Below are 26078 nucleotides of genomic sequence, written 5' to 3'. Positions count from 1 at the left end.
CAGCGCCCTGAGCACCACCTGTGCAGTGCCTGCTGCCCCGAGGGCAGGGGAGCGGTCCCCAAACCACGTCAGCAGCGCTGGGTGCAGCTGCTCTGTGTCTCAGCAGGGTCCTGCCGTTCATCCCGTGTGCTGCTGCAGGGCCTTTGTTTGCCAAGGAATTTTGTTTTCTCCAATATCCCTGCTGCTGCATTTCAGCAGAGCCGAGGAAATAATTTTCTGCCTCTCATCCTGCATTGTAAATAGCAGGAGTGCTCCTACTGGAAACTACTTTCATATAAAGAGGACCAAACAAAACTGGAAAGAAAAGCAGCAAATGGCGAAAGCTGATTGCCCAGCAGACTTTGAGGGAACTTGAGGAACTGTGTTGCGCACTGGTTGCAGAACAGCTCATCTGGGGGTTAATTGGCACTGTGTTTTTGTGTATTTTGAGTCAGACCAGCTCGTGTGGAAATGGGACCAGCCGTACGAGTTTCTGCCATGCTTTGCTTTCTCCTGCATTAATTCCAGCCCAACCCTTAATTTTGTTTTTTGCTGCGAACCTTTCACATGTAGAATGCAGCAACACCCCTGCAGGCCGGTGTCCTGCTGGGCTCCGTGTGGTGGCTGCAGGTGGCTGCCCTGTGCCATGTGCTTGGCGGTGCTCCCTCAGTGCCTGTGCTGTGCTGGAGCTGTGGGCAGGTGTCAGGAGTAACGGTGGAATGGGCCGCAGAGCTCAGACCGGGGGAAAAGTAGCAAGAGAGGGAATGAAAAAGATTGGAGAAGCTTTATTGGTATTCTTTGTATCTCTGCATGTTGCCGTATCTGTTCAGAGCTGTTCAAGAAGGCACCTCAGGCTGTAATTCCCTATGAAGAGAGAGCTAGGGATCAGAATTGTGTTTAAAAAAAAAAAAAGAAAAACAACACAAAAACAAACCTCTACCAAATGGGCTCAGCAGAGCAGAGAGCTGTGAAGCAAGTCCTGCATTGGCAGCAGTGGGAGTGGGAGTGTGAAATCCGTGCGGGATGTAATGGAACTTCCACTGACCTTGTGTGGGAACGAAGCTCTCATCAACACGGAGTGTGAAAGCTTTAACAGTGGTTTGTTAGGAACTGGTACTGCGTCCTGTGGGAACATACTGGGGGTTTTTAGGAGGCTTAATTCAAGGCAGCTGCTCCTTGCCCAGCAGTGCTGGTGGGTGGCAGCAGCAGCGCCTGGTGGATCCTGGAGCAGCGCTGCACACCAGCCGGCGTTGCCCCGTGTGCTGTCCTGCCCCACCTGCTGGCGCTGTGTGCTGTCCTGCTGTCCCTGCGGTCCCCCAGCACCAGCTCCTGAGGGGGCAGAGCTGCCCTGCCCACCTGCGTGGCCCCTGCGGAGCCTTGTCAGCATACTCGCTGTTTCCAAGGTGCTTTGTATTTTTAGGTGACCTTCGTGCAGCCTCTGGTCCTGTTAGTGCTGCTGTCCAGTTAAGCAGTGATGAGGTTGATGCAGGTGTCCTTGTTCACACCTCAAAGCTCACCTGGCAGGCTCTGACAGGCCCTGTGTTTCCTATCAAGAGGAGATGCTGATAAACAACAGTGCCTACAGTGGCAGCTGGAATCTCCTCTGTGTGGGATCCTTGCTCAGTGAAGGAGCTCAGAACTGTCTGTGACTCATCTCTGGTTTCCGTTGGTGCCTTGTGTGGTTACTGATCAAGAAATTATCAGTTGAGCGTTCAGTGTGGAGTAAGGGTTGGGCAGGACGGCGCAGTGCCGTGGCCATGGGGCTCTGAGCCCTGCAGGCTGCTGCTGCACTGGGGCCACTCATGAGCGAAGTGTTCCGCAGGCAGGCGCGGATAAAATGAGAGCATCACTGACCTTCAGAGTGGCAACCGGACAGCTCTGCAGGTCAGGTTCGGTGTGCTTACGTAGATGATTATTTTGACAGAAAAAGTTTTTGATGTGAGACTGGTGAATGGGATTTTCCGGTTCTCGTTCTGTTTGCTTTGTTGCACTTTGAATTGAGGGAGACTTGCTCCAGGTGCTCGGATGGCCCTCCGTGTGTAGCTGTAACTTACCCTGTTTTTTCTCCCTTGTGTGTCCCCAGAGATCCGCACACAGCTGGTGGAGCAGTTCAAATGCCTGGAGCAGCAGTCGGAGTCGCGCCTGCAGCTGCTGCAGGACCTGCAGGAGTTCTTCCGCAGGAAGGCCGAGATCGAGCTGGAGTACTCCCGCAGCCTGGAGAAGCTGGCCGAGCGCTTCTCCTCCAAGATCCGCGGCTCCCGTGAGCACCAGTTCAAGTAAGTGGGCATCACAGGGTGGAGGGGAGCTGAGCACTGGGCTTGAGCGGGTTTCTGTAGTTGCAGAGTCCGAAAGTGCATTAAACTGAGTAGCGTTGGCCCTTGTCTGTGTCACCACGGTGTGGAGTTCACGAAGAGCCAGCAGCATCACACAACTTTTCTGCTGGGATGGGATTTGCTGCGCGCTGCTTTGAGCGGTAGAACAAAAGCTGAGGTCTGGCTGAGGAGGTGTGCAGCCCTGGCGTTGTTCTGTGGGAGGCCGAGGTCCATCTGTGGGTTTGGTGGTGCGCACAGTGCCGGCCCTTTTGGTCTGTCGATGTCAGAATGCACCACGCTGTGATAGAGCTGCTTTCTGGCTTGGGAGCAGCTTGTGGAAATGTAATTTATTACGCTTCTTAAAAATGAAATATGTATGTTTTCTGTGTAAATATTTTAAAACAAAGTTTTGCAATAGGAAGTACAAACTGAATCTGGAATAGTGTGAAACTCAAACTCATGGTGAAAACTGAAGAATCCTTGAATGTGTGAATATGTGCAAGTTTCCAACAGCAGCCTCTCTTGAGAATAAGCATACTCTCAAATATGGATGGAACAAGATAAATTAAAAAACAAAACAAGCAAAAAAAGAACTTGAGGAGGGGATGTTCTGTGTGCCTGCAGGGGATGGAGCTGGGGGTCCTGGGAGCAGTGCTGCTGTGCAGTGGCCCTGCGTGCTGGCACCACACAGCCATCCCTGCACTGAGCTGATGTTCCTCGCCTTGGTCTCCCAGAGCACTCATCTCTGATGGCTGTGTCTCTGAATTCAGTGGGGAGCTCGTGCCTTTTGCTGAAGATGAACCAGGTGTCATTCAATCCATAGGCCAGTGAATGTGGCCATTTTCCTAGGAAGTGGAGGTTTTGCCTGTTAGGTGCACTTAGCCTCACTAATCCCCGACTCTTCTCAATCTCTCTATAACCTCCTGTGATTATTTTTTCCCGTTTCAACTGCAAGAACAGCAATTTATGCTGTTACATTACTAAATCCTATTTATTCCATATTAGTAAATCCCATTTAATCTGTTTACTCGGTCTCTCTGGTGAGCAGGGGTTTGTAGTTGACTCGCACAGAACTCTGCTCACAGGGAGTTGCTGTTTTGTGCTGCCTCTCAGCCGTGTGATGCGGGGTGGGCAGCTGGGCAGGGCCAGGATGGGAGGCAGCAGGCTGTGCAGGGTGCCTGTGCCTTGGTGCTGCCAAGGGTGCTGGGGCACGGCTCCGTTACGTGTAGGACAGGTGCTCGTGCTGTGAGGTGCCGGCAGGTGACAGTAGTTTCTGCTGCTTTGCAGTGCTCAAGCAGTGGCAGGGTCAGCTCTGCAGTGCGTGCTGCCGTGCTGCTCTGCAGGAACGCTGTCACTGGGGAGGCAGTGCAGGCGGAGGGCTGGCACTGTTAGGGCTGGCTGTGCTAGCTCCTTGTCTGGAGGCTCTCCATGCATCGCAGTTGGACAGTGGAAATGCTCTGTTTCAGATGTGTCGTTTTGAAAACTTCAGTTCACTTTATTTGCCACTTATACTAAGTATAATACATGGGAAAGGGAAAGGGAAGAGACAAGAAGACAAGCATGTCCCCACACTCTGGGGACAAACAGTGGGTATTAATGAAAACTGGGAGACTGTTGTCACAAACTGCCTTGCTCTCCCAATACCATGAGTACTGAGCAGTGGGTGCGGGCGTGCAGAATGTCAGCACTGAAGGCTGTGCTCCGGACCATGCCAAATTCCAGCTGGTGTGTGCTGTGCAAGAAGGCGCTGTTCAAGGGCTGACAGCATTCACTGGAAAACTGCGTGCCTTCCTGACTTGTCCCATTCACCCTTCTGCTTTTTTTTTTTTATTCCCCTAGGAAGGATCAGCACCTCCTCTCCCCAGTGAACTGCTGGTACCTGGTGCTGACGCAGACCCGTCGGGAGAGCAGGGATCACGCCACCCTGAACGACATCTTCACAAACAATGTCATCGTGCGGCTGTCGCAGATCAGCGAGGATGTCATCAGGCTCTTCAAGAAGGTAACGCTGCTGTGCGGGGAGCTCTGTGCTGTGGGGATCTGTCCTTAGGTTTTAATTTGGAGATCTATGTATGCATTGTGGACTTCTACACAAACGGGAGGCTTTTTTGAGGACGGAGGATGAATCTACTTATTGGGCATTTGATTTTTTGAGACTGTGCTTAGCCATATTTCTGGCTTAGCACTACAGAACCCCGTGTAAAGTCCTAGTGTAAAGGCAAGCTTGAGACCAGTTGGAGAACACCATGGGTTTGTCGTCCTGGACCAGCACAGCAGCAGGCTTTAGCAGGCAGAGAAGCAAAGTTGCGCCCAGAGCTACAGCAGCAGTGTTGGTGTCCGGGTGCAGGCTGTTATCTCTGCCCCATGGTTCTTTGGGTAGGTGTAGGAAAGCACTGGTAAAAGCTAGAGGAAGCAGTGAGACTTTAAGTACGTGTCTCAACTCAGTGAGAAAACCAGAGAGGAGCTGGAACTCTTGAACATCAAAATGTAACACCAGAGTAAGGCAGCCAAATAAAATTCTGAGGCAGTTTGCTAAAGACATAAAGCTAATAAAAACTTCTCTAAAATCAGAAGAAAGAAAAGGGACACAGGATGTGAAGGAGAATAGATGTTTGAAGTACAAAAAGAGCAGGAGGTAACAGCCAAAGGCTGCCTGGCTTCGTCTGGGTGCCTGGAATGGAAATGTGTGGAGATCTGCTTGGGGGCAGGGAAGCAGCACCAGCTGCAAGAACCTCTCCCAGCCGAACCTCCAGTGGATGTTTTAGAGCAAACCGACACAAGGGCCTGTTGCTTAGAATTCTTTCCAGATACTCTTTGTTCAAGAATATTAAAGAAATGAGATATAAAGCTCTGAAGTGACAAGCAGTGACGTGTGACCTAATGCTGAAACTGGCGTCAGTGCTGGAGAAACGAAGGGTGGAAAATGTGATGACTTCTTTTTTTGTTTAAAGACTCCTGGAGGGCTTCAGAGAGCAGAATAGCAATCTGACTTTAAAAACAGACTGGTTGGTTGAAACTTCAGTAAAGAGCAGGATTACAGATGTACAGCCAAGTACAACCAGGGGGAGCGAGTGTGGCTTTCTGAAGAGGAAAGTCATGCCTTGGAAGCCCGGTGGAAGTGTTTTTGGGAGCCAGTGATCACGAGAGCAGGTTGGCATGGTACCTTCAGTGTCTTACAGCCTTTAGAAAAGGCTCTCGCTGAAGTTCTTGAAGAAAAGTTGTTGAGGAATAAGGAAAGAGCGTTTGTGTTCTGCATGAGTGGCTGATTGAAGACAGAACCAGAGAAAGGGGAATTTTAGTGGAGTTCGTAATCATTTGGAAAAAGGACAAGCAGCAGGCTGACAAAGTCTGCTGAAAGGAGAAGGTGACAAGGAAAGACTTTTTATGTTGTTATTACTACGTGTATTTTATGACATTTGCGCTATTCTGGGTGATATTACTTTTGGAAGCTGTTTGGGTAACCTGAGTCCTCAGGCGGTCAGAAGGGCTTGTGAAGGAGTTGTCTCCATCACTGCTGGTGGCAGTGGGGCACAGCCTGGGCTCTGGGCTCGTGGCCTGCAGCTCCTGGGGCTCCTGCGCTGCCCGGCCCTGCACTGGGCCGTCGCTCCAACACTCTTAATGCTGCAACTTGTTTTCAGTGGGTGGGTGGAGAATTGCAGCTCAAGGAGCAGGGCAGGGGCTGTGGGATGACTCCAACAGGAGCAGCATTCTGAAGTCTGGTTATCTTGGAATTTTAGCTCAGCTGGAGAGTAAATGAAACGCGATGCTTTTATGACTAGTTTCCTCCTCCTTATGGATCTGACCTAGGAATTAGGCCGCAAGGGCAGGTTTGGAGTCGTTCTGATGAGAGATGTCATCCCTTTTCCAGTCCTGGTTAATTCTAAGCTGTCACAACCTCCCTCCCATTTTCATGTTACCCCGAACTCGCTTTTGAGCCATGTGGAGTCTATCCTGCCTTCACCAGGCTGCGGTGGTGTGCATCACTGCAAACCACAGGACAAGTCCAGCCACTGCTCACGTGAGGGTACGGATGTTGGAAGCATTTTTCTTGTAGTAATTCAGTCTTCAGCCAGGTGAAGATGAAGTATTTCATCCTTTTGATGGAATTATTTCTTAGTGTTTCAACTCCTTACACTGTATGGAAATTCTTGCTTCTTACTTTTTCCTCCCCCGTCTTTTGCTCAGAGAGGTGAAGTAGCAGCAGCTCTGTCTGCAGCCTGCCAAAGCCAGTGCCTGCTTTTAATCAGAGGGAAGCTTTGCAATTGAGTCCCGGGGATCTGTGATTTCACTTGCATTTGTCCCTGGAGGCTTAAATTGTAGCAGAACTCGCATGTCCTTGGGAGTAGTGATCAGCTCAATCACCAAAAGGGTGTTTGATGTCATCGTTTGTCCTTAATGGGGTTAGGGAGGTTGACTTTTTGGGGTATCATACAATGGCTTAGGTAGGAAAGAACCTTAAAGATCATCTCATTCCAACCCCCCTGCAAGGTTGCTTTCTTAACCTATTACATACTGTGCTCGAAGTGGAATATGGGGCTGCGCTCTACAGAGCACTGCTACAGCAGTGCTTGGTGGAGAAGCACGTCTGTGGGAGTAAGAGCATCCTGATAAAAGGCTTATTAGACATCAGGTCCAGCCTTGCAGCTGGTGCTAGATTGCTCAGAGCAGGTGTCCTTCAGTATTTCATCTGATCTGGTTTTGAGTATGAGTAAAGATCATGGGACACTGCTGGTGACACTGCCATGTGGGTGCAGGACGAGCAAGCCAGCTCCAAAGGGTTAAAGGCAGCCACAGATGTGGTTCAGCTGCTTGGTTTTGCTGCAGATTGCTCTTTGATGGTAAATTAAGGTAACATTATTTTCCAGAGATGTCACTTTTAATTCCTCCCATCTAGAATTTATTAATGGATTGTGACATGCTGCGGTTACACGGAGGAACTGGAAGGTTTTGTTTTGTGCTTTCGTTATGTAAATGTAAACAATTGCTGCGAAGCAGCAGCTACATAATATCTGGGGTATGAGGATGTGCATAATCGAGAAGCAATTGATCACTGCCATGGTAACTTGCCAATGGAGGTGCTGAGTGCTGAGCTGATCTGCCCAGACTGCTCTGTGCCTCGCTCAGCTCCGCTCTCCCACGCTGTGCCCCAGGTGCCCCGCAGCCCTTCCAGCAGCTGCCGGGGCTGCTGTGTCCCTTCCATGTTTTCCGCAGCTGGATTGCTTCCTCTTGGCTTTGTAAGTGATGACTTCTTTACTTTGAAAGTAAGGAGGAAGCCTTGCAGGGAAAAATGCAGCCCCTCCTCTCATTGTCCGCTGCTTTTTAATATCGCAGAGCGCTGTGAAGTAGGGGAAGAAGAGCCTGCAGCCCTGGGGGAGCTGGAACTTGGTGAGGGCTGGCTTTCAGGACAGTGCTGGTGGCATTCAGGGTTTTGATGAGGTTTGGTGGGATGGAACATGAGGCATGCTGTGCAGCTGGGATTTGAAACTCCTCCTCCCAGAGAACCTTCGTAGAGCTGCAGCATGTATAAAGGCATTGCTGGAAACAGAGCAGAGAACATTGATGCAGGGACACAACGCTGAGGCAGCACTGCTGGTCTGAGCTGTGCTGCAGTGCTCCCAGGCTGCTGTTATGCACTGTGGCAGTGCTCGTGTCCCACAGGGTCCAGCTGGAGATGTAATGAAGCGGTGTCTGTCTGGAAGGAAGCTCCTTTCTGTTTCTTGAAACAAGAGCTCTTTGTTGCTGGCATTGTGCTGCTTCTTCCTGCTACTTTGTCTTCAGCACAGGAACTTGGATAAACCTGCAAAGCCAAAGTTACTGCTGCTCCACTGAGAACTCCTTTGGTTGAAGTGACTGGCACAAAGCAGCAGCTAAATTGGGGAATGGTGCCTGACAGTTCAGCCACCGCATGGCATTTTGGCTTTGTTTGCAATACATAAACACCGGTTTTCTATTACAGAAAGGGCAGACAGCAGGACTGGGACAGGTGAGGTGAATCTGTCAGCTCTCACCTGCCCATGTCCGGGAGAGGCTCTGATGCTATTGGGCCAAGTGCTGCTCACCCTGGTCCCCATCAGTTGGCTGCAGGGCTCTTGGGTACTGTCTGCACAGAAGTAGGTCTGTAAACACAGTGCACACCTGTGGTCCCTCCATGGCAATGAGACTCATGTGAACAGGAACCGAGCCATTTCTTTGTGCTCTATTTAAATGTCTAAAATTAGCTTTGAAAATGATGGCTTTGTGAGCTCACCCTGGGCTGCACAAGAAAGCAAGGACAGTGGCTACAGCTGGGCCATTGGCTGTGGGAAGAGCTCGCTTTGGGACCCGAGCTCTAGTTCCTGCAGAGGAGGGGCAGCTGGAAGTGCTGGGTGCCCCTGCCCTCATCTTCTGCACGCTTGGGACTTGGGGTCCAACAGGCCCCTGTGCAGATCCCTGCTGAAGCAGCTCACGTCCTGGATGCTCCCTGTGATGTGGTGGTGCCTGCTGCTGCCGGCTCTGGTGCTTGCTCCGAATGAGAGTCCCAAGACCAGGCAGTTGAATGTGGGGGCAGAGGGGCTGGGGCTTCTCAGCAGCTGTCCAGGCACTCAGCAGCTCCTGCTAACTGTCCTCTGCTTGGTGCTGCAGTTTGAGCAGGAGCTGCGTGTCAGAGCTGGCTGTGGAGGGCCTGAATTCCAGTACTGTGGTGCTGGTTCCCAGATAGCTGCAGTGACCTGTGACACTGTGCGCCCTTATCCTGTACTTTCCTTGCTTCACTCTTTGCATTAAATTCTAATTATTGATAATCTGACGTTAAACTTGTAATGTATATAGGTTTTCCAGTTGGCTTTCATGAGAATTCTGTGTCTTCACTCAGCCAGTAAGCCAATGGGATGGTTTTGCCTTATATGCAAGATGCATGGAATTATTTGAGGAATCTGAAATAAACTGGGTTTTTTTTCTTAACTTGCCGTCTTTGTTTTGTGTTTTGAAGGGGAATCTGCGCTTAGTTTAAACATATCTTCAAGTTATAATTAATGTTTCCTAGCCAAGAAAATTCCACCAAGAGATTTGTGGTATAATTACAGGGGAGGCAGAGAGCAGCAGCCGTGCAGCTGCACAGCACCCACTGCTGGGTTTGGGTGCAGCCCCCGGTGCTGCTCTGCTCCGTGCTGGGGGAGCGCAGCACTGCAGGAGTAGATGGGCTCAGTGGAAGGGGGTGGAGAGAAAGAGGCCGTGGGCTTCAAAGCTCACAGTGCGCTTTATCCTGAGCTTGCTGAACTTTGACTGTTGTGGTTGTGAAATTGGAAACTTCATTATGTAACTGTGGTGCAGTCATTTCACAATGCTGTGGCCGGCTCAGGTCAGAGCAGTGACAGTGAGCGCTGAGGGCAGAGCAGGGATGGTGGCTTATGGCTGCTGTGACAGCAAAATGTGAAGCGTTTGGGCTGAGAGTCCTGATAATTCTTATTCTGAAGCGCAGAGTTGGCCATCTGGCAGCGGGTGTCTGTAATAAACCTGTCAAATCAAAACAGAGTGGCAGGTGATGCTGCAGCTGAGGAGTGCAAACAGAGGCAGTTAGGGTACCCACAGGTGTTTGCTTTTGTTATACAGGGCAGTCAGCGTGGTGCTGACGTGGCTGTGGGAGGAGTGCAGCACTCAACCACATTCAGTTATGGGGTTTTGTCGAAAAATAGGCAGTCGAGCTGTGATGCACTGCTCTGGCTGTGAGGCAGCCCTGCTTCCCTGCTGGCTGCAGCCTGTGTGTGGAGCAGGGCACGTGGTGTTCCCAATGGGCTGCTGGAATTCCAGCTCCATCCTGGGCTACTGCATGATGATAACGGAATGGTGTGTGCTGATCTGCATTATTGTCTTGGAAGCTGGGGTTGGGTGATGCATGGACCAGCACAGACCTCAAATAAAAGTGCAGCAGTTCCCAAACAGCATGAGGATTTGCTGTACTGTGTGTGTTCGTGTTTATACGTTCTGTTTTGTTAAGGATTTGTAGCAAATTAAAGCAGCATTTTGATTTCCCTTATTTCTAAATGTCGCTGTCATGGGCAGACTGGAAGAGGAGGCCATCTGTATTTTGGTTTTAATGTTTAGAGATGGAAAAAATGGAGCCCAGCTGTGGGCTGGCAGCCCCATTGATGCTGCCTTTGCAGCTTCTGGAGCAGGAAGGACATTAGACAGGGTTTGTGCAGTGTTGTAAATAAGGCCCCTGAGGCATTTCTCATGCTGTGAAGCCATTTCATTTTTAAAAATAATATCTGTACTTAAAATGTGCCGTTGTTTTTTAACTCTGCTGCAGAGCAAAGAGTGGAAAAGCCTTGTGACAGGCAGAGGAGTGGTGCGGGCAGATCTCTGGGGGCACAAGGCATGAAGAAAGGCATTTCCAAACCCAGCTGTGCTGCTAAGGTCCACCCACTGCACTGAGAAATGAAAGAAGGAAAGGAAAACCCTGCAGGCATGATAGCAATGTGAAAAATGCAGCTAGATATCAGCGGCCTAAATACGTTGCTATGTTTTGTTCTCTGTGGAATGGGTGTGAACACATTTCCAGGAGATGAGCAGGGCTCTCTTGGACACGGGAGCTGGGAGGCCTGGAACAGATGCTTCGTGCCTCACTGCACTTGGGTTCGCCACGCAGTTTACAAAGGCAGAGGAAAACAATTCCTGCTTCCTGGCCAGCTTCCCTGTTTGTGGGCTGTGTACTTCTGCACAGGCAGTGCTCCTCCATTGCTCCTTACTGCTTAAGTTTGCTACTCTGAGAGCGGTGAGGTGCTGGAACAGCTGCCCAGAGAGGCTGTGGATGCCCCGTCCATCCCTGGAGGTGTTCAAGCCAGTCTGGATGGGGCCCTGGGCAGCCTGGGCCAGTGTTAAATGTGGAGGTTGGTGGCCCTGCATGCAGCAGGGGGTTGGAGATTCATGATCCTTGAGGTTCCTTCCAACCCAAGGCATTCTATGATTGCTTCAGGCCACTGTGTGCCTCGGCTTGATGAGTCGGGGAAGGCCGTCAGCTCAGCTCACCTCCCTGGGGCTGGGCACTCCTGTGGGCCCCGTTTTCTCGCTCTGTCTCGTGACATCATTGGGTGCCGAGGCCCCAGATCCCACCAGGCACACACTGGTGGCTCGCTGCTGCCAGCCCTGCTGACTGCTGGCCCTGCAGGGCTCTGGTGCCGTGGTGGTGGGCCTGGGAAATGTGCTGGCAGGAGAGGATTGAAAGAGGTGTGTGTGGAATATTTGAAAGTCCTGTGATTTTACTCTCCCTCCAAAATGTATTTTGCTTTCAGAAATGCACATTGTGAGCATGACAGTGTCAATTCTTATTCTTTTTGTCTTCCAGAGTAAGGAAATTGGCTTACAGATGCATGAAGAACTCCTGAAAGTCACCAACGAGCTGTACACGGTAAGCGTGCACTCCTGGCTCTCACGCTGTGTGCAGTGCAGGAGCACAGCAGTGTGACTGTCAGAGCAAACTGTCTGTCAGACTCTGCAGGCACCTCGGGGGGCTCTCGCCCTGTGCCTTGCTGCACTCCAGCCTTGTGTTCCGTTCATTAGGAATGTTTCACCCGTTGCTTCGATGAAGTGGAGGGGAATTTCCATTTGTCAGGTGGTGAAGAGCTTCTGTGTCTTCATCAGGCAGTGGATGGCGCCGTCCACATGTTTGTAGATGAGATGTTCTGGGTGTGTTGCAGTGTGGCTCTGGTGCCTGCGAGGCCCTTGCCTGCTGTGCCCTGTGCACAGTGCTGCCTCCGGACCTTTCTTGACATTCTGTGGGCTGGTGCTTTTGGCCAGGCACTGATGTCTCCCAGGCTGTGCTCGGAGCTGGCAGAGCTGATCTGTGGCTGGAACTTGACCTGCTGATGTTGTGCTGGCTGGAGGGTTCTGGCTGAGCACACCTTCACAGGGCGCTGGTCTGGGTGTGCTTTGCTCCACCTCCCTGCTCAGAGGTGCACTTTGGTTCCACTGCCCTGGCTGAAGTCAGTGCTGTTATTCTGGGCAAGTGGGTTGACATAGTAAAAGTCTTTGTGCTGCTTCTGGCTCTTGCCCCACAGACTTTTGTTCTAATTTTGCATTTTGGGATCAGTGATGAAGTGTAACGTTTTCTCCTGGAAGAAGGAGATGATGTATTTGCTTTCTTCCTGTCTGTATGCTTCTGTTACACAAATGACACAGCAGAAGGTTTATACCTAAACTACCATTTTATTCCACTTTTTTGAAAAATAGACCTAAGCTGCAGAGTGTGAGTGATACCACTTGGAATTTCTGGCACAGAACTTCTCTTTGCAGGTTTGTTTCTGCATTGGTTGTTGAAGGACAGCTTTTGTGAGACCTGCAGCGTGGGTGGGCAGCCAGGTTGGATAAAAAGCCTGCAAGAGATCTGGGATTGCATTGTTGATTGTTGAATGTCACAAGCTGCATTAATGACAGTGACTAATTAAGATTAATTACAGCGGCAGCAAGGCAGATGCATAGCAAGTAGAAAACTAAAAGGGCTGGATTGGCCTTGGTGCCTGTGGAGCAGCACACTCAGAGCACAGCCCTGGGACAGCAGCATCACCTGAGGGACACCACTGCGTCTGTGAGCATCGGAAGCATTCTGGGGGCTGAACTGCAGGGAAAGGAACTGCAAGGAAAACAGCGTAATTTTGGTCCTCTTGGAGTCTGTGGCAAAACTTGTTTCCACGAGAACAGAGAGAGCACTGTGTTTACTGCTTTGCTCCCACCTGCAGAGCAGAGGTGTCTGAATGGTCAGACAGACTGGAATGGCTGGAGGAACTCTGCAGTTTCTTTGAGCTGATGTTGCTACTAAGATGGCAGACCAGTTACATCATCCTGCTGGGGGAGAGTGGGGAGAGGCATGCTTATCTCAGAAGTTACAGTGAAACATGAGTGAAAAGTTGGGCCTTATCAGACAAACAGGACTGCCTTAAGTCCCTCGGTGCTGACCAGCTCACCTGCAGTCCCTAATCTCCTGTCCTTGAGGTTCCAGGTAGAAGAGGCCTGGTTGCATGCCTGGCTACAGGGTGATCCTGTGTGCTTGTGTTGTTGTGGGACATCTCAGGGCTGAGCTGTTGTGTTCATGGCAGTGCACCCAGGAGCTGCATCCTCGTAACCCTGGCTGCCGACAGAACCAGGTGCAGAACAAGGACCTCTGCCTCAATGGGCACAGCTTGTTCTTGTGAGATGTCATCCATGGGCAGGCAGCACAAGGAAAGCGTTTGTTCTACCTGTGGCCAAGCCTTGTATGTAGGACACGTGTGCTGGGTTGGGCTGCTTTGTAAGGCCTTGAGAAGGGTAATTCTGGTCAGTGTGCAGAAACTGTGTAGTTTTTTTACAGGTTTCTGCAGTTTGCTGTCTCCAGCTTATGCCAAAGTGACTAAATACATTTCAGCCTAGGGAGCGTCTGTTCAGTGTGCATGATATGGTGCTCACTGCAGAAACTGCAGTTTGGAATATGTGGCTCAAACATGCAGAATTTTGAAGCAGGCCATCTCAGAAAAGGGCAGGAGCCTTTGCTTGCTGTTCCTTGCAGCTGCCTGAAATAAATCCCAGGGATTCGTGAAGGCTTCCTTGCAGCAGCTGGAGGGCAATGGGCTCAGTGTTCATCTACCTGCTACCTGGAGCTGTGCTTAACCTCAGCCATTTCAGGGGAATTCTGTTGCAGCTCTGCCTGGGCTGTCCTGTCCTGCGAGTGCCTGAGTGTTCTGCCAGAGCTCTGATCTTCAGTGAGAAGCCAGCCCTCTGCCTTGTCAGGGCAATGTGAACTGAGACATCCAGATCCCGAGGGGAAATGATAAAAGGGGACAGTGTGACTAAAGACATAAAGAGAGAAGAGCAGATGTGTTCCCCTTGCCAGTTCTATTAAAATGATCACAACTGTGCCCTTTGGGCTTCTGTATCCGAAAGAAAATGCTGCAGTGGAGGCTGTGAATTTTCCTGCAGCAGATCAGTGCTGTGTGTCCAGTCCCTGGTGGTGATGTTGGTTTTACCGTAAGAGATGTTGCTGTACTCTACCTGTCACTGACTGTGCTTATGGCAGCAGTGAGATGGGAATTCGGGGGTGATGGGAGAAAAACTCAATTTCTGCTTGAACTTGCAGCTCCTCCACCTTCAAGCTGAAATCTGTGGTTGGGATGGCAGAGCAGGGATGTGCACTGTCACACTGTTGGTTTAGCAAGTTCAGTTGCAGGAAGAGAGGGATTGGGTCCAAAGTGGTGTCAGGCTGATCATGTCCTCCTCGCAGTCTCTTGTTGTGGACGCCTCAATCCCATCTGCCAAGCACTGGAGGACATTTCTCATCTCCCTGTAGGAAGATGAGCCATTAATGCAGTATGTGCTGGAGGCATGGCCTTCTGCTCTTGCTGCAGTGGGGAAGCAGTGCATGGTGGTTGTAATGCCAGCACTGTGCTGTTTCAAAACAGGACTTGTTCTGGGGCTTTTTCCTCCCTTTTTGTTTCTTAATGCCATAGTAGCCTCAGACAGCCTTGGCACAGTGGGGACTGAGCTTCCCACTGCCACAGCTGTTGTTCTACCCTCGCACGTTGGTGCCTCCTGGCTGTGGAGCAGCTGTCTCACTCAGTCTTGTTCCCTCAGGTGATGAAGACCTACCACATGTATCATGCAGAAAGCATCAGTGCTGAGAGCAAGCTGAAGGAGGCAGAGAAGCAGGAGGAAAAGCAGTTCAACAAGTCAGGGGATGTCAGCGTGAACCTTCTGCGGCACGAGGAGAGGCCACAGCGGCGGAGCTCCGTCAAGAAGATTGAGAAGATGAAGGAGAAGGTGAGCGTGGGGTGAGGAGCCAGGCTGGAGCCCAGGGCTGTCTGGGGCTGCCTGTGCAGTGGGAGCTTAGCTCTGATCCATTTCACTTCTGTGCAGCTGCTCCTGTCTCCCTGGAGGGCATTAGGAAGTGTAGCTGTACCTGCACTCGGGTGTTTTGCTGTTGACAGTGACCTGTAGCTGTCTCAGGGTACCTTGAGACAGAACAAAAAATGTCTTGGATATATAAGATAAGTGCTTTTCATGTATAGGCTGCCTGGGATTTAAGGTGCAGCCCTTGGATGGTTTGCTAGTCAAAACGTGTGACACCACTTTAGCTTCAGCTTCTCCCTGGGTGTTGGGATCTTTAAAACTGATTAATTCTTCTGTTAATTTCTGAGAATAGCAATAGCTTCTTAAGCGTGTGTGTCGGCCCAGCACTGGGGCGCTGTCATGCAGCAGACCTCTGGGAAGGGTTGATCTTCTGTGCTAAACCTTCAGGCTAGTGATCTTCCTGAGCAAATGCCCCAAATCCAAGCACATCTGCTATTGCAGTTTAGAATTCTGGGTACTGTTCTTAATTTTGGAGTTTGGGCCTCTGGGACAGATTCCACTTTGATACAGCTGCTTAAACCTGGAGTAAATCCAGATGCATGTCAGCATATCTGGGAGGAAAATTTGGCCCCCCAGTTGTGATTGTTGCCAAAGCTTCCATGAATGCACAGATAAAGGAAGAACAGCTGTGCTTGGGATGCTGTAGATACATCTGAGCAGAACGCGCCTGTTGTGCGTTGGTTGATTGTACCAGGGACGTCCAGATGTGATCCCTCCAGCCTGGCAAAGATGCCTGTTTTCATACCAGATACCAAACTTCATTAATTCATGTGTCACACCTTGGCTCTGGGGCACTGTGGGGCCCTGCAGGCAAGAGGGACTGTGACAGGAACATCCTGTATAGGCTCTAATGCTCCGTTTTGCTTTTTCAGAGACAAGCCAAATACTCTGAAAACAAGCTGAAGTGTACTAAAGCCAGGAATGACTACCTGCTGAACCTGGCAGCCACCAACGCAGCTGTCAGTAAATACTATATCCACGATGTCTCTGACCTCATTGATGTAAGTGCTTCCTCTGCATGCATCCTGCCTGCTTGGCACTGATGAGCGCACAGCTCAATCTTAGACGTGGTTTGGTTCCTAAATGCACTTGTGACCACATGACAGCAATGAAGGAGAATTTGTTTGGACTTTAAAATGTGCTCACTTAGGCCTCATAATGTGCTGTAAGCTTGCATTTTTCCCCATTTTTTTTTCCCCTTGCAGTTGCACGCATGCATGTGACTTCCTTCTCAGCTGAGGTAGGTGTGTATGAGCAGCACTGGAGCTGTCACTGTATGGTACTCAGCCTGCTGAATTTTATGGTGGTCGCATGACCACACAACAAAGTAATCAATTTATATTTATGCTGTATAGAAGCTTCTGTTATTGTTGTCTGGAAAAAAGAAACAGAGTTTTGGTTTTAACTGCATGGTATGAGCCAACATGCATAGCAGTGCCTTCAGGAGTGCACAGACAGAGGAGCCCAGATTTGGAGCCAGCTCCGTGTATCTTCTGTGTGGCATCACAAGCAGGCTGTGGTCTGGGTGCCACTGTATGTTGGTTTTGGCTTAGGAATCGTGCAGAAATGGTACTTCCTTTGCTATTAAATGGCAGCCTCATTCTCTGTGGCTCTCGCACGTAGTGTTTCCTGCAGCTGGAGCTTTTTGAAGTCCAGAGCTCGTGCTCTGTAGAATTTGTGGAATTGAGTAGAATTTGCCTTGGGGCAAACCAGGTGGTCCTCAGTTTTCCTCCTGGCCCAGCCATTGGTCTGTGTTTGAAATAGATAATCTCTCGTAAAAATTACATGCATCCTCGTTTTTGTTGTTGAAAACAGAAACCTGTTCTTTGTGCCATGTGCATCTGCAGATTCTATCAGTTTGGATAGGTGCTGAGCACTCCTGAGCTCTGGTGGCAGTAAAGCAGATGGAAGTGCTTCCCTTGCTAGGAAAGGCTCCTGCTGAGTTGTATCCAAAACATTCCTTGTAGAAAATTGCCTCAGGGCAGCAACTCCCAGGAGCAGCTTTTGTGGAACTGACAGGAATTGAAAACGTGTGTGTATCAGGGGCTCCTATGAGCTGCTTTTAAATGATTCAGGAGAAGAGTTTTCCATCTCTTCCTTTAGTAGGAGTCCTCACAGTGGTACAGATTGCACTGCGCAGCTCCTTCCTGCTAAGGCAGCTCAGTGAGCAGATCACTGGCCCACCTGTGAGCACCAGGTTGGCCTTCTGGCCTGCTAATCACTGAATGCATAATTAAAAAATGTGTTGAAGAGTTTATCTCCTCCTGACCAACTGATGTGTATGTGTTCTTCCAAGCATTAATTAAAGTAAGTCTGATGCAAAACCCACTGAGGATTTCAAGATTTTAAGGTATGGTGAAATATATTCTTAGTATGTCCTTATTCTCTTTATTACTGCAGATGAGTTTAGCCTGGTTAGAAAGAATACTCAGTAACTCAAACATGAAAACGGTCAAGCAATGAGGTGTGATAACTCCTTCATTTATCCGAGGCATTTTCTTCCTGTGGTCCATTCTCTCTCCTCACACACGCTCTTCTCTCCCTCATTGTGTGTTTTTTGTTTTTTAAGAAAGAACACCTTATTTTTGTGGAGTTTCTGAGCCTTTGATTTCCTGGAGAGGCGATGAGTTCCAGTTCAGTTCTGGCTGCTTATGTTGTTCCTTCCAACTTTATTTCCTTGTGCTGACCCCTCCACTACAGTCAGCAGATGGCTTTTCTTCCACACTCCAGGAAATCCCTTGAGGGGACTTGAACGAAAACGTTTTTGACGCTGTGCAACTAAATTCCCCTAATGACACATCCTGGTCACCAATGGAAACAAAATATTGGATGCGTGTGCTGTACGTGGGTGCTAATTTTAAATCCCCAAAGGGAGAGCAGTTCATTTGAACAGACTTCTGTACAAATGTTTGCAAGAGCATGGCACAGAAGGTTTCAGAAAGTTCCAGAGGAAAGGGATCCCATGTAATGCTTTCCATTGGTGCCCCTGCAGGCAGCGACGTTGTGCTTTCTGTCCGTATGTAATCTCTGTGAAGGAAAATGAAGAAAACGAGTGTTTTAGCTGTGATTTTAAAGTTAGCATTTCAATCTTAATAACTTAATGAGATGGTGCAATAGTGCCTTTCACTCAAGTGCTCGTGCTGCTTGCAGACACCAGGTTGGTGCAGTCAGCTGCTGTCTGGTGCCGTCCTGGTCCTTCATGGGGTGCAGCAGAGGCTGTGAGCAGAGGATGTGAGTTTTGCCCTCATGCCCAGTGCAGCTGCTGTGCTGTGCAGGGCCGCGTGGTATGGAGCTCCTGCACAGCATTCACACTGAGCAGAGCTGCCACATGCAGTTTCTATCTGTACGTAAATCTGAACAGTCAGAGCTCTGGAGCAGCTGATCCAGCGGCGTTTCCCCAAATCCCAGAGGGCTCTGTGCTATTAGGCACAGCCTTGATGTTTCTTGTGCCCTCAGCAGCACTGCAAAATGAGACTGCTAGAACAATGCCTCTGCTGATCTCCCACTCCGGTGAGAGATGAGGCCCCAGCTGTTCTGTGAGGGCGAGCCGTGCTCCCAGGGCCTGGCTGTGATGGCAGATGAAACACTTGGAGGGGCTGAGCCCTGCTGTGTCCAATGGCCTCGTTGGTCCTTCTGTAGGAAGGAGAAAAATAGGGAGACGCATCAGGTTAGATTTGGGCTTAAAGTGCATCATTTGCCTCTTCCCTCAAAAGAATCATGTTGCTATTAAGGCACCTGTGTTCTTGTTTCTGTCGTTAAGTGTGTGACCAAATTAATCTCTGTGGCCTTGCATGTGGAATGGAGATAAAGCTGTTTCCACTGCATGGAGCTCTCTGCTCAGTAGCTGTGTGCTATTTGAAGGCTCACACAGAGGATGTCACCAGGTCAGGGCACGGTGTGGCAGTCAGTCAGCTCCCCGACATCGCCCTGAACCGCCACCGTGTCTGCGTGCATGGAGCTTTTGCTGCACTGGGACAAACAAACAGGTAAAGGAAGGGAACTCGTAGGGATGTTAAATTACTGTTGAAAGGTTTGGTCACTAGAAAATGCTGATAACATTGTTATTTTTAATAAGGTCAAGTGATGCTCGGGAAGCAGTTTGGGAAAGCCACTGGTAGCTGTAGCAGCAGAGCCAGGCAGCCGCCATGCTGTGGGACTGGAGGGAATAGAAATGTGCTTTAGGGACAGCTTTCACTGGGCAGAGAACTGAGGCCTGAGGAGGCATTGGTGCTGCTCAGCAGTGCTTTGCTGTGCCCCAGGCAGCTGCAGCTGCTGGTGGTGATGCAGTGAGGAGCAGGATGTGCTGGGGCCAGAGCTAAGAACAGAATTCTGCTCTGCAGTGACCTGCAGGCAGCGTGTGTGGCACGGCAGGCTGGCCCTGCGGAGGTGGCAATGGCAGCAGATGAGAATCCGGACGGACCTGCTGTGTTCTGAGCCTCATGCAGAGTGAGGGAATGAATGGGAGAAAAAGAATTTGCTTTGTGTGATCTTTTTCAAAGCAGGGCTGATGTGGCTGTAGGGAAGGGGAGAGCTGTGCTGGCTCCATTTTCTTGCAGGAGTTGGACACCTTTTGTTCTCACACAAGTGCCCTGCTTTAGTAAACTCACGTTCTGTTTCTATTTGCAGGTGGTTAATAAAAAAGCTGCCATACTCCCTGCTTGTCAGCACGCCTTAAATTGTGATAATCCAATAGCAGTGCTTTTTTCTAAGCTGTTCTTAGCATGCTCTGTTAAACTACGGAACCCGGCCAGCGCTCATCTCTTTAACTTTGCCTGTCTTGGCTATAATAATACAGCAAAACTATGTGGTTTTTTCCCCAAAGTTTGCGCCTAGTGAACGATTCTTTCCTCATGCAGACACCACAGACACTGAAATTGTCTTGCTAGGTTAATGAAGCCCGCTTGCAGATTGTTTTATGGCTTGGAGTATTGTGCAGTCTATAAATTCTGCTGCTTGAGGGCTGTGAGCAGCCTTTGTCTGATGAACCTTGTTAGTGCGGCACAAAAAGGCAACAGGATGTTCCCTGGGAGAGAAGAATTCCTTCTCGACACTTTCTGTGCTTTTCCCAGTAGCGTGAACGAATAGCCTCAAGGTCCCAATGTCCTTTAGGAGATTAATTTACCAATGAGTTCATCTTGGAAAAAACCCAAACCAGCACACATGCACAAAGGGCCTAAGAAGGTGTACATGGGAGAGGAGTGCAATAGGGAGATTAAGGGCCAGAGTGAAATGTGGGTCAGAAATCCTTTGGAAAGAAACCCCTTCTGGGTCTGCAGAGGTAATTACCATAGCGGGGTTTGGAAGGGGCCGCGTGGAGCTGCGCTCTGCAGTGCTGCAAGAAGGAGCATTGCTTGGAGGTGATCCAGCCTCGTGCTTCAGAGTTGGTTATGGAAGTCAGAGGGCCCCGTTCTTCCCCTGCTCCATCCCTGTGTGCTCACAGCTCCGTGTTTGGCTGAGAATGAATTGGGTTTTGGGGGCTCTGCAGTGCTCCCTCAGGTACCGAACCCGATGGCCACAGCCGCTCCTTTGGGAGAGGTGGTGTTGGAGCTGCAGGGCCGTGTGGGCACAGGGGCACACAGCCTCATCCTGCAGGGAGCACGGCCGTGGGTTGGCTGCAGGGGGGAGGTGTGCAGCTGGCTCTGCCCCCAGACCTGCTGTCCTCGTGTTGTTGTGGAGCGGCTGTGCAGGGTTCGGTGGCAGCTCTGGGCTGTGGCCGCAGCTGTGCCCCCACCCTCAGCAGCCCTGTGATGCTGGCCTTGTGCAGGGGCTGCAGGGCTGCAGGCACAGCTTTGTGCTGTGCAGCCTCTGGTGTGTCCCAGTGCCCTGGGCCAGGCATTCCCGTACCTGTGCTGGAGTGCTGTTGTGGCCAGGCTTGCTTCCGTGCTGATGGCTCTGAGGGACGTGTGGTGGCTGTAGGGCTGCTGCTGTTCTGTTCTCTGTGGCCACGAACTGAGCACTGTGTTTTCTTGGACCGCTTCTCTGAAGACCTGAAGGTAGGTCCAGGTGCGAGGTAGGTGCTGGCACCCAGCATTGGCATGGCCAAGCACAGTATTACCTTAGTAAAGCATTACTTCATGCTTTAAAATGAGTTAAATATCTTCTGTGTAAACAGTGAGATGAATCAGTGCTTCAGAAAGCACTTCATTTTCTGTGAGGTCTGGCACCGCTGTAGCCTTGCTGTTGGAGAACTTTGTGTTCCTGCAGAGCTGCCGTACCAGAGTTCTGGGGGGAGCAGGCAGGGAGGGACCCTCAACTCACCCTGAGCTGCTGCTCTGCACCCCCGGCCTGGCAGCTGTGCTGGGCGCAGGGCAGGATACGTGCAGCTGCCTCTGTGCTCTGAGCAGAGCTGTGTGACCTCCCGGGTCTCACTGTTTCTCTGGGTAGCACTGCAGTACTTCCAGCCCTTGTAGAGACTTAATGAATTAACGTATGAAGAGCTTTGAGCTCTTCAGATGAAAGGTGCTGCGGAAGTACTAAGGGTTGTTATTTGTGCTTCTAAATTATTTTCCATCGAAGGGGGATGAGAAGGGTAAGAAAATGCCATTTGTTCTGGAGCTGAAGTCCTTTTTCTTTTCTTTTTTTTCCCTTCATGCTTGGTGTGTTTCTCAGGGAGCAGTGTGACTGCCGATGCTCCTTTCCCTTCCAGGCAGCAATGCATGCAGTGCTAGCACAGTGCAGAGCCTCAGCACCAGGACACATAGCGAGGTGCTGCCTGGTTGTCAGCGTTGGGCACTGCTGGCTACAGCACGAGCTCTGTTTGCAGGGAGGATCTCAGTAGCATTTCTTTCCACACGTGTCATGCATTACCTCCTCAGAGACTCACGGTGCTGTGTCCAGTTTGCGCTCTACTTCCCCCACTTTGATTCCCCAGAGAACCATTTTTTGAGTGTTGTTTGCAGAAGGCAGAGCTGCACCAGTTCCTAACTGTCCCTATTTTAAACTAATAAATGTAGAAGATAAATAGCAGTAGGATAAATAATGGATTAAAACCACTTAATCAGTCCTACCCCTGCCGGGGGCAAGCAGAGCACACCGTAGATCTGCAAACAGGAGCAGTCCTGTTGTGCTGTCACTGCTCATTCCAGCACAGACCAGCGAGCACAGCTCTGTGTGACATGATGTGAGCTGAGGGTTGTCCTTTCACATGGCAGGAGGAGCGAGGTGACTTCTCTGGCTGGAGCAGCTCGTGGCACCAGCTGAGTCTTCACTTTTCACTTCGAGTTTGTCAGTGCTGATGTTCTGATGCAGAGGCACTTTCTGTGCCTTTCTACATTGGTTAGAAGTGATTCCTTTGGGCACTGCAGAGTTGGAGGAATGGCATCTGCCCCGTGAAGATGGCTTTGTGCTGCCAGAAGCAGAGGGGAACCTGGTGGGTAAGCTGGGATTCTGTGTGGTTTGGTTACAGCTCAGACAATGAGGACTTTCTACTCATTCTTTGTGTGACAACAGAGCTTCTTAATTGTAATGTACGTGGCTGGCAGTTGCCAGCTCAGTTCTGCTTGCTGCAGCAGTGCTCACAGTGCCCACCAGCACGTTCTCCCTCAGCTCCTCCAATGGACGTTGCTCTGTGCTGCAGCCCTGCAGGGCGTTGCACTCATGTGCAAGTATGTGCCATCTTCAGACCGTGTGTGTGACTGCTGCTCACAGGCTGTGCTGGTGACAGCGTGTGTCACTGTGCCTCGGCTGTGCCAGGAGTCAGGGCGTCCAGGGGGCATGTTTTTATAGAACTAACAGTGGGTGAAGCTGTGGTTATCTAGCTTTACATCCTCTGTCAGGAACTTCAGCCCTCTTATGTCTAGGAATAGATGTGCCTCAGTTTTGGGTTGCAGCCTCCTTGCAGCCCTGCTAGCATGGCTCAGTCTGATGTGCTGCTCTTCAGCTCCCAGCTGTGCCTCGCTGAGACTCGCTGTGCCCCTCCTTTCCCTGCAGAGCCACTGCTCGTATCCCTGTGCTGGGTGCCTGCAGCAGGGCCGTGCCTGATGCCGTGCTGCTGTCCTTTTTAGTCTGGGAGGAGACCTGTTGGGATGGAGCTGCTGCTTGCTCAGCTGTGATTCGGTGTTCAGAGCAGCAAATCCCTGAGCTGTTGCTATACTTAATGTGCTAAATTCAATTGTATAAAAAAGAGAGTTTAAAAACAGGGTTTTGCTGCCCAAATACTAGGCAGTATACTATACTACCAAATACTAGGCCAATACTGGGCAAACACTAGGCAGTTAGCTCAGTTTTATCATGTTCTCCAAGATGAGGATGATCAGCTGTGCATGAGGAATGGCCTTGTTGTGAGCTTCTTGGTGAGGGTGGTGGGGCCGTGCATGCACTGCAGAGTCCTTTGGTACCACTGTGCTCAAGCACTTGTCAATATGGGGTTGCTCAGGGAATGGTTTCTTAGTGCAGAAAGCACTGGCAGGATTGCTGGAACTGAAGAGAGTTCAGAGTTCCTGCAGGGTAGGAGTTCTGCCATCAGTGCAGCCCTGCCCTGGTGCTGAGCAGCCAGAGGAACCATGCCTTTGTGTGATTTTTAGCTCTCTGCTGTCTGAGAGCCAGTTGTGTCTTTTCCCAGCAAAGCTAGGGGCATTAAATTCTTGTGCTGTGCCCAGACACCAGTGCAGGGTAGTGCACGGCCCAGCTGTTGATGCGCCCTGAAATGCAGTGTTGCTGTGCACTGATGGCACAGTGATGGTAGTGATGGTGGTACCTGTTCCTAACTCAGCCCTGCCTTGCTGTGCCACAGTGCTGTGACCTGGGGTTCCATGCCAGCCTTGCGCGGACCTTCCGGACGTACCTGTCTGCTGAATACAACCTGGAGACCTCCCGCCACGAGGGCCTGGACATCATTGAGAATGCAGTGGACAACCTGGATGCGCGGAGCGACAAGCACACCATCATGGACATGTGCAATCAGGTCTTCTGCCCTCCACTGAAGTTCGAGTTCCAGCCCCACATGGGGGATGAGGTATGGTGCTCGGTGCTGGGGCGCTGCCTCGCAGCCTGGTCCAGGCCTGCTCCCTCTTAGCCGTCAGCCTTACGTCGTTTCTTCCCCTTTGCTCTGTCTTGACCTGCTGCTGTTCGCGTTTCCTTTTTCAGTCAGGCACTTAGCTCATTAGCAGCACTTCTCCTTTCAATCTGCTCTTTGTCCTCTCCCAATTACAAATCCTGTGTTCTCATCCTCAGCTAAACTGTCCAAGAGATTTGATGCTGGGACTTTGATTTACCTGCTGTAATCCGGAGTCTTTGGAGTGCAGCTTTAAAAAGCTGAGTGGAAATGCTCTGTGCTAGGTCCACAGCACTGCTGCTCAGAAACCGGAACACACTGCCTGAGAGGGCTGCAAGGAACTTGTGGGTGCTGAGAAAATCTTTCTGGTGTTCAAGTGTGTATCTGGTCTGTGTGCAACTCACTGAACCCCTCTCCTGCCTCTGCCTTGCTCCTACCCAGGTGTGCCAAGTCAGTGCCCAGCAGCCTGTGCAGACTGAGCTGCTGATGCGGTACCACCAGCTACAGTCCCGCCTGGCCACCCTTAAGATAGAGAATGAAGAGGTAAGAGCTCATCCTCCACCCCCCTTCTTGTGCTCGGGTGTGGGAGTGTGCAGTGCTGAGATCTCCCTATGCAGCTCATGCTGGGGCAAGCCCAGTACTTATGAGCTGCTTGTGGGCCTGTTGTTTTGGCTCCAGATGTCATTTTTTCCCTGTTTGCTTCAAAAACATGCTGTCTTTTATGCCTGATAGGTACGAAAAACTCTGGATGCCACAATGCAGACTTTGCAGGACATGCTGACAGTGGAAGATTTTGATGTTTCAGATGCCTTCCAGCACAGTCGCTCCACTGAGTCGGTCAAATCAGCTGCTTCAGAGACCTACATGAGCAAAATAAACATCGCCAAGAGGAGAGCCAACCAACAGGAGACTGAGATGTTCTATTTTACAGTGAGTCTCATATCACGTGATGCAGGACACAGGGCATTAATTGTGAGGACTGAGTTGCATTTTAAGTGCTCATTAGTGAAGAGCAAGAACCAATTCAGTCTTTCCCTGTTCGCCTTCTGTATAGTTTGGGATTGGAACGTACTTCACAGCAGCATGGAAATACATGGAGAATGACAATTTAGTGTCTGTCTTGCTCTCATTTTTAATGGAACAACTGCAGCAAGCAGTTTTGATTCAAAGTTTACAGAAGTCAGCAGGAGTGGCACAGCACTGGGCAGCAGGCTCCAGTTAGGCCCAGCTGATGGATCCTTTGGAGGCCTTTCCAGTTTTGAACCCTCAGCTGAGCCTTTTCTGGTCTGCACAGCTAAAATCTGTACTGGGCTTAGGGTTGAAATAAGCTGCCATTAGCATCTTGCACAGGCATTGCAGGAAGCTGTGCTGACTGGGGTTCTCTGCTGTGTGCGTGCTGGGCAGCAGCACCTTTGGTCAGGTACTGTGCACCTGTACTGCCCTTAGGGTTCTCTGTTACCACTCGTGAAGCAGTGAGACATTAGCTTGGCAGAAGTGCCCCTCATTTAAATGTGGTTAATAGGCTCAGTTGATGTATGTAAATATCTTGTGATGTATACATGAGTATGATTTCTCATGTGGTATTATTATTTCTGGGTGGGCAGGGAGGGTGGAAATCAGCATGTTAGTTTGTCTTGAGTTGTGCTTGTTTCTTTAATTTTGCAAAGACTTGTGATTTTTTTTTTTCCTTTTTTTTGTCTTTTGTTTTCCATGCGTGTCTCCCTTACTCCTCCTCTATAACATCACTTGCTCTGGAGCACTGCTGGCTGCACAGCACTGCAGTGCAGTGAGTCGTGCTGCATGGTTTTCATTGCCCAACACTGTGTGTCCACTGCCCGGGCTGCTCTGCTGCATCACTTGTGTGTATGGGGCCAAAGCACCGCCAGGGGAGGGAAAACCTCTTTGATTTTCCAGGCTTTTCTCAGAAGCCTGACAAAAGAAAGTTT

At 50.3% G+C, this 26078-nt stretch overlaps 1 protein-coding gene across 5 annotated transcripts in view; it reads left to right on the top strand.

The window, feature by feature from the left end:
* The window catches only part of SRGAP3 (SLIT-ROBO Rho GTPase activating protein 3), a 69598-nt gene that overhangs the window by 23362 nt on the left and 20158 nt on the right, over window positions 1–26078 (top strand). For all 5 annotated transcript variants that reach the window (XM_048957334.1, XM_048957333.1, XM_048957335.1 and 2 more), the window contains exons 2-9: window positions 2063–2255; window positions 4131–4293; window positions 11611–11673; window positions 14865–15050; window positions 16013–16141; window positions 23872–24093; window positions 24574–24675; window positions 24865–25062. In XM_048957334.1, the coding sequence (XP_048813291.1) occupies window positions 2063–2255; window positions 4131–4293; window positions 11611–11673; window positions 14865–15050; window positions 16013–16141; window positions 23872–24093; window positions 24574–24675; window positions 24865–25062 (1256 nt within the window). The remainder of the gene's footprint in view (window positions 1–2062; window positions 2256–4130; window positions 4294–11610; window positions 11674–14864; window positions 15051–16012; window positions 16142–23871; window positions 24094–24573; window positions 24676–24864; window positions 25063–26078) is intronic.

This window comes from Lagopus muta, chromosome 11, assembly GCF_023343835.1.
Source record: "Lagopus muta isolate bLagMut1 chromosome 11, bLagMut1 primary, whole genome shotgun sequence".
Lineage (NCBI taxonomy): Eukaryota > Metazoa > Chordata > Aves > Galliformes > Phasianidae > Lagopus > Lagopus muta.
This window is presented reverse-complemented; position numbering and strand designations above follow the sequence as displayed.